Raw genomic sequence first — 12,798 nt, forward strand, 5'->3', positions numbered from 1 at the left:
AGAGGCTATTGAATGTTGGAAACGTATTTACTGTTGAAAAACGTTATTCTGTCGGAGGACGATTTGCTCGAGCGTTCACACAACAACCCGAAAGTGATGTAGGACGGATGGCGGGGTTGGCATATGCGCGGAACAACCGAGTGTATCCCATCGCTGAGAATACTTCTTCAGGTGGTTAAAAACGTCATTGCCTGTTAAGACATGTCACTTTCGGTATATCGAAATTGTGATAGATCTACAAGTGCTGAGGCTGGTGCTCTCAATGAGGGATGGGTAGGAAGAAAACGGGTTTGATCAAAGTTGAGCGTAATTTGTGTATATCTCATTATATACATACCGTGACGTCACTACGTTATTGTCATATTTGAGCAGATGCGTAAGAATGGACAGAATGGACATACACCTTGATATAATTATAGCCTGCAATTCGATCGGAAATTTAAAGTAAAAGATGCTTGATCGATCGTTTGTTGAACACAAAATTACTTTGAATTTGTTGCAGTCAGAAAGTGACTACTGTTCCTTGTTATTGTATTCTTAAACAACAGTAATTACCGGTTATTAACGTCATATATTTAACAAATGAGTGATTTATCAATATGAATTTCATTCCACGTTGTTCAGGCTTATTTTGTCACCATTTCAGTCAGTAGCAGACCGGTTACCGGTGTCAGCGGATCCGGACCGCTGCAGACGAAGTAACTTCCGATCCAATCGTAAATGGACAACGCCGCACGGTCCAAAGGCTTATAAGTGTGCGTTGACAATGTTCGGAAATACATTAACCGGTATTCGAGGTTCTTGTTACCAGGGTAAAAGTATGCAGCTAACCCTCACTTTTTCGAACACAATATAGACGTAAAGATGTCTTAAAATTTCTCGACAATAGACACATGTATTTAATTGTTTTGATGGTTTTCTTTTATTTCATATTTGACTTGATGTTTTTGTTGTGTTTTGTTTACATATCAGTATTAAAGCCCCGTTCCCAAACATGCAATAACTAGGAAATTGCTTCTTAAAACAAATCCAAATTCATCAAAGTCGGTAAAATAATAAAATAATAACGATTTGGTAAACAAAAATAGTTTATTTGCACGCAAAAGATGCCATTGGTGAAAATCGTGTCATAATATTTCTTTCTTCTGCACAAGGCTCTTACGAACATAAACATTATGAAACGCATTTCTTTTAAACAAATCAGATTTATTAAACGACTGAACTTGTTCAGTAGAGAACCAGAATTTATATGGTTGTATGTAACCATGATCGATTGAGAAATGATCGAGCATGATGGCGAATAAACGAAATCGCACACGTGTTGTTTTGTCGAATTAGAACAGAACTCTAGTCTTTTTGCATGGTTGTATGTAACCTTGATCGATTGAGAAATGTGCAAAATTCGATCGAGCATGATGGCGAATAAACGAAATCGCACACGTTTTGTTTTGTCGAATTATTACAGAACTCTAGTTTTTGCAGAATGTTTAAGTCTAGTATGAACAGAAAGTACAGAATAAACATACTCTTTTTATCATCTCAGGAATATCACATTTTTATTACACTCTTGTTTGCCACTCAAATGGTGCTTCATTTTTTAGGAAAAATAAAAATAGTTATATATTTTATAAGTCTTGATTTTGTTCTTTACCTGTAATTTATATTTGAATGCATAAATTACTACCGACAGTTTTTACTGTGTGACACACTCGCACATCCTAATCAACTGCGGAGGGTATAAAGTTATCCATTTAACAAGTTCTTAAAATATGGTATATTCAAACAGAAAAAGCTGCGCAGGCAAAAAATAATTTAAGAAGAATATATCGTTTATAACCGTCTAATGAATAACGATATTGATTTTTGGTTGGAAATACTGAAATCACTTTAGGTTAACTCGTGATGTTAAACAGACACACCGAAACACAAAGACTGGATCAATTTTCGATAAATAGCGATACTATGGAAATAATTATTACATGTTGTTTAAAAATAGCACCTGTGCTTAGAACTACATTTTACTATGCGAACTCGCAGGTACATTGTATTAATAGGAAGATTTCTAGATACGCAGAATGTTATCGTGTTATTTATTTTCAGAAACATGAGCACGAATCATATTAGTATATTTGCTTCGCTCTCGAAAAACGGGGCTTAATGCATGTGCGTTAAGTGTCGTCCCACATTAGCCTCTATTGTTCGCACAGGCTAATCTGGGACGACACATTCCGCTTCTATACCTAGAGCGAGGCTTATATGAAGTGATAACGTGATGCATTTAGCCCCATTTTCCTACAATGATGCTCATATGAAGTGATCACGTGACATGTATTTAGCCCCGTTTTCCTAGAGTAAGGCTCATATGAAGTGATCACGTGCGGATTTTATGATAAGTTTGTAGCAATTTCTTCGACATTTACGCTAGAATATTATTACAAAATCCATGACCGGCCTTATAGCTGTAGCATCCGTACATCTCCAGTCTGAACGCAGACCTGTATGACGTATTCCACGTTAGGGGATACACACGGAAGTAACGTGCCGTAATCACTCTCGATAACATTTCAATGAATGTGAGTTCCCCTATCCGTGTTACCGCATAGCATCTAGAAAAAAGGTTATAGTAAGAAACTTTTAAATATTGAATCAAGGTATTGTAAAACGTAAATTTAAGAAACTATTACTGTTTCTGTCGTACCCTCTGCGTGCCGATTTGTCAGACAGCATATTCATTTCAGTTTAAACAATGGTTTCAGTAAAATGCATGGGTCATTCCTCGGAAATTTTGCCTTTTTACCTCATACTATATGCAATTGGCAAACAATTTAGCATTAATATTCACACGTGTAACTACGGTTAAAGTGGATTTATGAAAACAGTATTTCTGGCTAGTGAGCACTGCACATCCCGTATTTAAATTGATCTACCTACGACACGTAATGTTAAAGGTGGCAATAAATGCACCATCATAAATCGAAAAAGCAAAACAAATAATAATAAATCCTACAACCGGAGTACCGGACGGCGACGATGACGAGCAAACAACATGATACCAGTATATCCTTTACAACTGCTATTGATGTTAAACCTTACATTCAGTTTCGATCGTATATCCTAAGAGCATTTTCAGTCGTACCTGTGTATTTCCGGTATAGTCTGTGTAGTTGTACAAGTGGTTCCCGTCTAGACTGTTCTGGATGTAGAAGTACTGGGTGAAGTAGTTGGCATCTGCGTACTGCACACCGACTGCGAACACATCGGTCTCATTGCATACATTAACCTCAATCTTGTTGAAACTTTATCAGAATGTTTATCTGGACGATATCTTGAAAGAATTCGAATCTTTGTACCACATTAATCCAAAATTAGATCACCGGGCTAAATCTTAGAAAACCTTCTTTACCAGTCTATAAACACATCATTTAAGACTCAATTTTCATGAAACTTGGTCAGAATATATCTAGGCCGAGTTGGAATTTGGATTATGTGCGTCCAAAGCCAGGTCAAAACCAGGTCAAATCTTAGAAAAGCTTTGTTACCATTTAAAAGGCCACGTCTATAACTAAATATTGGTGAAACTTGGTCAGATTGATTATCTGCGCGATGTCTAAGCCATGTGCAAATCTGGATCAAGTGCGTCCGAAAACTATGTTCCCATATTGATTCTTTAAAAAAAACGTGTTACCACTTTTGATGATATTTGTTCAGAATGGGTATGCTTTTGTTTATGAATACAATAATCGATCGAAAAATAGTTTTTAAAGTTGTGATCTATAACAATATCCTTTTGTATGCACCTTCTATATAAGATACTAATAGTAATACTATAACTAGTACTACTAATAATCTCTTTATTTTCTCAAGATAGCTCTTTAAGACAAAACATTTATAACAAAGTGTAAATAAAATTTATTAAACTGTTATTTTATTTTTAATGTATCCAACATAAAATCAATGCAAGATTACCACCAAATATATCTAAAATATTTATATCTATGATTATTATTGTTTTACGAGAAAACAAGCAGACAAAAATAAGTTATGAAACTTTAATTTTTTTTTTTTTTAAATATCAATTATTATAATGATAATAATCTTCAACTAATTAATTTAGTTCGTAAAACTAACAAAAATCCAGTTAAGAATAACAGTTAAATCAAAACGGTTCTTCATATGTTAATACTTAACATTCTTTAAAAGCGAATTATAGTGATTTCACAGTTTACATGCACTTCTGAATAAAACGTTACAGATGCTGTCAATGATGGATATATCGGTATATTAATTAATGTGTGAATTTATAGTATCTGCCATGATCATTTTAAACGAATCACTTGAATGAAAAAACAACAATTTCTTAGAAAAAAAAGACATATGATCATTATAAATAAACATAAAATTGAACTCAATACTCAGTATACTGTCAAAGCAAGAGTAAAAGAGGTACTAAATATGACAATATTGAAGCACTACAGAAGTTAATGTTACGATGTACCTGTTATTTCTGTTTACCAGATGTTTTTCCCAGATTTTCGAACACATATTAATACAAAATTTTAGTCAATGTTTTTTTTTTAATGGAGCATGACCGCTCCTCAAGGATTGCACATAATTTACTTTAAACTCAATAAAGTACGAAATATTCGATAACATCGGTGTTCCTTCTCCCATAACGTTTAATTTGGCATTTGAATGCGGGTATCAACTATTCAATGGTTAATAAATATTTTCTCTAAATGATTTGTGTCTTTGTTTTTAAGCTATTTAAATTTACTTTTGTTTTATTTACTCACTTCAAATGACAACTTTTCAGAGGCGGCGTGTTATGGTGAAACCATGTGTCTGTAGATCAAATATAAATGTCATATTTATTGCTAAAATGACAAAATGTGCATATTTGATATGTAAATGTATGTTACTTCTAATGTAATGATATGTCTACTGAGTGTGATATGGTTCCTGCCCATTTCAAAACATGTCTGCAATTAAGGAGTGAAGTTTCCTTTTGTGGCTAGGGTAAACCCTTTAGAAAGTCATAATGTCGACCCATGCATAATAATAGTCGATCACAACATTCAAGTTACGTCAGTATTATATTTGGGCTGATATCGAAAATGACTGTCGTTTGTATAAAAAACATGGCTACAAGGTATTAGGCCAGTTTTTCGTATAAGTCTTTTGCGTAACCGTTGTCACGTAATCGTTCATGGTTCATGGACGACACATAGTTATCCAATGCTCATAACTCTTAAATTACTGGTGTGTAGCCTATCATTCCATTTCTCGTCATGCGCATATTGTCATGATGACGAGATTTGCATTAACCACCATTTTCCCGTGTCACGCATGGGACAAGTCCGTCCCTTTCTATTTATGTTAATTTCTCTGCATAATGTGGGATAAAATATTCAACATCACATATATCAGTTTCTAATCCAGTTTATGGTCTGGCATAACTAATAGTTGTACAAAAATATTATGATTGCTACATGATTTAGTCTTTTTCCATCTGTTCACCTCTAGATCTAAATGCTAACTCACTATTTCCCTCTAACATTTGCCCCGTGAAGCTCAGTTATGAATCCCATTGGTCAGTGTTCTATGCGTGCTTATTGCTGGTTGGCTAGATTACTAAAGATACTGAGTCAATGAAGCCCTGGGAACGGGATAAACAAACCACCCTAATATTTACAATCTTTATCTGTATAAACACTTTTGCTTGACCAATACAAACATACCCGGCCTTGTGTCAACTATACTATTTTTTAATCTTTCCCTCATCGATAAGCTTATTTGGTACATATGTGCACTTTGTGACTGTCATGTTTCAATACAGTAATCCCAAAATATTCCGCCTACAAATTCCTACCATAACGTGACACCGTGCTATTTATACCTGCTATTAACAATTAAGTTATGTGGGGTCTGATATTAGCGCCTTGGGGCCCTACTGCTTATGTTGTCGGACACATTACTAACACAATTGAAAGGTCACCGACAGAAGATTATAAGGATAACTTAAGGCTTATTGTAAAAATGTTTTATGTAGCGAGCACACTGTGTTCATCAGTTGGTACATCCGGAAACTTTGTAAAGATTGTTTGCGTGGTAACATTATACATGCTACACATTTTGATTGTCAACACAGATTTACGTTTTTACTGGAATTACATGATTATTTTAAGATTGCAAAAAAAAATATTTAACACAGCACTAGTTTCGCTTCGCATCCTAAGAAACTGTTGTCAGTAAAGCCGTCTGAAAATCCTTGAGTATATACAATACAAGACTTATCATCTATAACTTTGCACGTGTAAATTGTTTTCATACACACAGTTTGCAAGTATACAGTCTGTATATTAAACAGTTTACAGCGACTAAATTATCGTGCATGTAGCATTGGTACAAGTGCAAAATAAGCGAATTAATTTATTATCACATAAGCATTCTGTGGCCAATATCCTGCAGTTCATTGATAGAACTGCCATTCAATATCGCAACCACTTTAACCTCTTTGATTACATCTAATACGCGGTTCTCTATCTTCTTCAGCATGAACTCGGAGTACTCAACCTTCCCATGCTCATCTGTACATTGCATATATCTATTCCTATACTCCAGCCGCAGCATCTCTAGCTCCATCCTTTTTTTGCTGAACCACATCATCGGCTCTGGGGACGCGACAATCGCCTTTCTTAATTTCTTCAGTCTCAAGAATACATTGGGCCCTTCCTCTAGCATGTCCGTGATATCTGCTACCCATTTATGTTGCTGGTAATCATGCATACCACAGGCTTCCATAAGATTTCTTTCCGGAATCATGTAATAGCAAAGTCGTTTTTTCTCAATAGCAGTCCTAAGTTTTTTCAGTCCGTCATGCAACCAATAAAGTAAGCTGCGTGAATGAAACTCTGTCTGTGGAGTATTTTCAGCTTGCCATAATATGATGTTTTTCAACACGTACGATGTTATTTCTTTATTATTTGGTTTTATTATATCTCTGAGGATCATTTTAAGAATGACATATACTTTTGCTTGAGTGTCGTTAAGGTTGTTTACAAGTTCTGTCTCGCCGGTGTTGAAACAAATCCTCCACTCCATGTGCTTGTAATCGCTTTCCTTGAACCCTACCGGAGTCACAAAGGCTCCTAATGATACTACTTTCTGAACTATATTTTGTGATGGCCATTTACGTCGTCTGTCAGCCCATCTCTGTAGGATGCTGGGGCAGTAACAACGTAGTGCGATTACTTTGTCAAAATGAAGAAAACCTCTTAATGTTTCAGGCAGCGACGGCCCGGCTCGTTCATGATGCTCCACATCTTCGTCATTTGTTTTTGGAAGTGCCGAAAATTCATCTAGCAATAAGCTACTACTTAATAGAACGTCCCCATTTCCATTATCACACAGAGCCTTGGTAATTATAGTATAACGTACACGAGGAGCTAGTCCCTCTTGTAACAGTATGCAGTGCCCTGGGTATACACGTGCATCCATCGTATCCATCCTAAACACATCTATAGAGTCTGAAAAATTGAGCGCAATGATATCAGCTTCCACACAGAAGACATCATTCAGAACCAATAATATGTCCCAGTCGCTTTCCAAATAGCAGGTCAGTCCCTCTGCCTTGCTCCCAGCTGTGATTGCAGTCATGTTTATTGTTCTTTTACAAGATAGTGCATACAGCCTGTCATGTTCCCTGTACTTCTCAACGCGCCACCGTCTCATCATCTCGCCGTACCCCAACCGGGTCATTATAGTACAGATCTCCATGCACACGTTTTCAAGATGATTCTATAAACAAAATAATACGATCTTCAAGTCAGTTTAAAATAAGCAATTGTATTTTATTTAAATTATAAGCACATACAAAAAATCCAATTTGGTTTACCTATGTTTTCAAATAAAGTTTAAAGTGCTTTTAAATTTCATGGAACGAAAGTTTATTGAAAGCTTTGAAGTAATTAATTTTCTTTGATTACTTTATCTATTCTCTTCTCGCTTTGTGACTGCTTTCCATCCATAGGGACATGGACATTTATATTTGCAATGTTGTACGTGAATTTGCTTGGAAGCATCCTAGGCGGATGGATCTTCCTTACATCACGTCTGAGTTGTAGATTGTAACCAGACATAGTACGAAGAGATATATGAATTATCTAAGTGATCATTTCTGAGAACGTACAAATATCATAACATTAGTTGAATAGTTGTAAGAACATACTTGTGCATATATTTTGTTGTATTGTTTTTGTTACAAAAATGACATAATATTTGATAGAACATAAAATAAAGAGTGTTGCTTAAACTGTTATTTTTGTAATTTGTAAAAAAGGTTTATCAATGACTTTGCCTTATTTGACAGTTTTTGAACCACAAGACTCAACAAGGTATACACAATACGATTACAATAAAGTTTGTTAAATATCCACTCATCCAATAGGATGACCTTGTAGGATATCCAACAAAGTTAAATAGCAGGTCCACCAGTCTAACGCTGCTAAACAATTTCTGTCTCCCACCACTTTAGTGGTTTGAGAGACTTTTGATTTAACCCTGTGTGTCTGTCTGTTTGTCTGTCACACTTGATGTCTGAACTCAAAATCTTGTTTGTTTTACATGCACTTTTATCATGCAAACATGATAATTAGACAGCAGGAAATTGCATCATTTCGAGGTGCCATTAAAAAAATCGACAACAGGCCCCCTCCAGCACCCTGCCCAGTTGAGCCCCCCCCCCCTCTGAATAATTTCTGCGTAGGCCTCTATAGTATATGACTTACCCGATAGTGATGACTGCACAGGCGGCTGTGCCTACAAATGCTTACAGTCTCAGACTTATCCGAGAGTGACGACTGTACATGCTGCTGTGACTATTATGCTTACAGTCTCAGACTTACCCGAGAGTACCAACTGTACAGGCTGCTGAGCCTACAAATGCTTACAGTCTCTGACTTACCCGAAAGTGACGACTGTACAGGCTGCTGTGCCTGCAAATGCTTACAGTCTCAGACTTACCCGAGAGTGACGACTGTACAGGCTGCTGTGCCTACAAATGCTTCCAGTTTCTGTCTTACCCGAGAGTGACGACTGTAGAGGCTGCTGTGCCTACAAATGCTTACAGTTTCTGACTTACCCGAGAGTGACGACTGTACAGACTGCTGTGCCTACAAATGCTTCCAGTTTCTGACTTACCCGAGAGTGACGACTGTACAGGCTGCTGTGCCTACAAATGCTTTCAGTCTCTGACTTATACGAGAGTGACGACTATACAGGCTGTTGTGCCTGCAAATGCTTCCGGTTTCTGACTTACCTGAGAGTGACGACTGTGCAGGCTGCTGTGCCTGCAAATGTTTCCAGTCTCTGACTTACACGAGAGTGACGACTGTACAGGCTGTTGTGCCTGCAAATGCTTCCAATTTCTGACTTACCCGAGAGTGACGACTTTACGGGCTGTTGTGCCTGCAAACGTTTCCAGTCTCTGACTTATATGAGAGTGACGACTGTACAGGCTGCTGTGCCTACAAATGCTTTCAGTCTCTGAATTACCCGAGAGTGACGATTGTACATGCTGCTGTGTCTATAATTTTTTCAGTCTTAGACTTACCTGAGCGTGACGACTGTACAGGCTGCTGTGCCTACACATGCTTTCAGTCTCAGACTTACCCGAGAGTGGCGACTGTACGGGCTGGTGTACCTGCAAATGTTTCCAGTCTCTGACTTACCCGAGAGTGACGACTGTACATGCTGCTGTGTCTATAATGCTTTCAGTCTCAGACTTACCTGAGCGTGGCGACTGTATAGGCTGCCGTGCCTACAAATGCTTCAAGTTTCTGACTTACCCGAGAGTAACGACTATACAGGCTGCTGTGCCTACAAATGTTTCCAGTATCTGACTTACCCGAGAGTGACGACTATACAGGCTGTTGTACCTGCAAATGTTTCCAGTATCTGACTTAACCGAGAGTGACGAATGTACAGGCTGCTGTGCCTACAAATGCTTTCAGTCTCTGACATACCCGAGAGTGACGACTATACAGGCTGTTGTACCTGCAAATGTTTCTAGTCTCTGACTTACCCGAGAGTGACGACTGTACATGCTGCTGTGTCTATAATGCTTTCAGTCTCAGACTTACCCGAGAGTGACGACTACACAGAGTGCTGCCTACAAATGCTTCTAGTCTCAGACTTACCCGAGCGTAACGACTATACTGGCTGCTGTATCCAGACTCTGACTCTGTACATCCGACGCCTCCTTCTGCCATTTGTTAAATGCTGGAAGTATATATAAGTTTTAATTGTCAAAGATGTGATTCGATTAAAAAATGCAAAATGAATGTTAATAATATATTTTATTGTTTTAATGTGTTTTTTTCAGAGTTTACGTTCTTATAAACTCTCATAAAACATCAGCATAAGAGCAATTATGATCCTTTAATCCTAATGTCGCATAACATCTTTTGAAGCACTTAATAACATATGCACATGAACATAACATTTAAAGTCTTATATACTACTCTGAACACGATGGGTCTATATGCTAGTGGTTGCGTTACAAAAATAGTGGTTGATGTGTGTGGTGTAAAATAGTACATGTTGTAGTTCGATTTTTTTAGCATAAGTACCCAGATAAGTATATCATTTCTGCGAAGAAAGTTAAAGACTTGAACACTAGGTTAGTTAGAACTTTAACTGTTATATAATGGTGTTTCATCAAACGAGTCAAGACAATGAAGTCCTGTTCGTATCAATGAACCTGGTAGTTATTGGTGTAACCATTTACGAATGCCCGAGCTTCGTTATTGATTGTTAAAATCACTAGATGACGCTGTGAGAATCTGCCGGACATCGAAAATAAGAACTATATATTGTTCATATGCGGGCATAGATAAGCTTGGATAAGTCAAGATGTTGCAGTTGGTGATGCAAATTATTTTAATAATCTTTTAAGCAACGCGTTATTGATTGCTGCACGCAAAAATAGGCCGACGACGTTTTAAACTCGAGTCTATGTCATCATTATAAACATACAAAAGCCTACATAACACAGAAATGTACTTATCTATTGATTTAGCACCAAATAAAAGATTTTGCTTTTGAAATTCCGAGCCTCAATCACAATTTACAAATCGAACTGGGGGGACGCAATAATGTACAAAAAGAAAACAGAATATGCAATACTTGTTCTGCAAACTAAGTTCGATATCTGGATTGTGAATATCATGCTTATGTGCGTTTGTGTGAATATGTTTAAACCAACTATGCCAAGATCTATGAAATATAAATAACTGAATAATGTTCATTCTATATTTACACAACCCTTATGTACTTTTATAAGCATGTTCTAGACATATATTACTTTATTTCCTCCAAATACACGAAGAGCTAAACAAATAATAAGACACAATTGTTAACAAAAGCATAAGTGTAATGAAATTATGTATACGTAGTTCAATTTATTTAACGCTTTCCGGTGGGTTATAGAGAAATATCAGTGAATTAAAACTGATAATTTCACTGTTTCAAACAGTGAAAATTTTCAGTGAGAATTATCGATAATTTTCATTGTTAATTGTGAAATGACTTCATTTTTTTGACGAAATGACGTCATTATCCCAGCAAAATTCTTTAGTTAAACTCTTGAACAATGTATATAAACTGTGAAAAATGCATTAAATAAAACGAAAATGTGTTGGATTCGGTGGATTATCGATTTTAATTCACTCGTGATCATAGAAAATATATGTTTTCACTCGTGGCTTCGCCACTCGTGAAAATATAATTTTCTATGATCACGAGTGAATTAAAATCGATAATCCACCGGATCCAACAAATAATCTCTATATCTTACACTTCTTTAGCGATCAGCACAGTAAACATTGACATGATACACAGAGTAAACTTAGCGATCAGCACAGTAAACATTGACATGATACATAGAGTAAACTTAGAGATCAGCACAGTAAACATTGACATGATACACAGAGTAAACTTAGCGATCAGCACAGTAAATATTGACATGATACACAGAGTAAACTTAGCGATCAGCACAGTAAACATTGACATGATACACAGAGTAAACTTAGCGAGCAGCACAGTAAACATTGACATGATACACAGAGTAAACTTAGCGATCAGCACAGTAAACATTGACATGATACACAGAGTAAACTTATATACACAAATATGTGAACAATGATTTATAGACATGGAAATAAATTGATATTGTTAATGAAAATTAACGGTCTGGAGGTCATTGAAACCGAAAAAAACAGTACGCATGTGGTATTTATAAACATTAAAGGCTCTATAAAGGTGAAGATCCGTAATTATTTACCGATTTTTAAATATTATTTTCATATTTTATTTATAAAGGTTATCAAAACACAATATATATATGCTATTGGACATTAAAATAAAAAAAATGAGCAATACAACTTGTTTTGAGCTCAAAATAAAGTGTCCTCCAAGTCAATTGTGTTTACAAACAAACCGTTTATTTACATCGCTGTTAACTCGGGAAAGAGAAAGTGATACTGACTCAGCAATTTCCACGCAGAGTTGTCGTTCCATGCTCTCACATACAACTCTGCATAAGGCTCAGCACGCCATTTTGTCTACCAAATAGCTAAAACCGAACAAACGCATACAATGTATATTTGAGTGGATATTTAAGATCGCATGCATTTAATTAAGAAATATGACTTTATAATGTACGATAAATCGTGAAAAAACTTGTGAGTTTTAATGCAACTCTTTGGAACTATTTTATTGCCCATTTACACAGATGTAATC

General features: G+C 36.3%; 1 protein-coding gene across 2 annotated transcripts in view; it reads left to right on the forward strand.

The window, feature by feature from the left end:
- The window catches only part of LOC127850058 (histone-lysine N-methyltransferase SETMAR-like), a 146,137-nt gene that overhangs the window by 2,846 nt on the left and 130,493 nt on the right, over window positions 1–12,798 (forward strand). Inside the window, exon 3 of one of the 2 annotated variants that reach the window (XM_052382809.1) lies at window positions 647–1,235. The exons of the other annotated variant lie outside the window; for it this stretch is intronic. Coding sequence (XP_052238769.1) covers window positions 647–856 — 210 coding nt within the window. The 3' untranslated portion in view covers window positions 857–1,235. Of the gene's footprint in view, window positions 1–646; window positions 1,236–12,798 lie in introns of those variants that run through there. 2 annotated transcript variants of the gene reach the window in all.

The sequence above is a fragment of the Dreissena polymorpha genome, chromosome 11, assembly GCF_020536995.1.
Source record: "Dreissena polymorpha isolate Duluth1 chromosome 11, UMN_Dpol_1.0, whole genome shotgun sequence".
In the NCBI taxonomy this organism is placed as follows: domain Eukaryota; kingdom Metazoa; phylum Mollusca; class Bivalvia; order Myida; family Dreissenidae; genus Dreissena; species Dreissena polymorpha.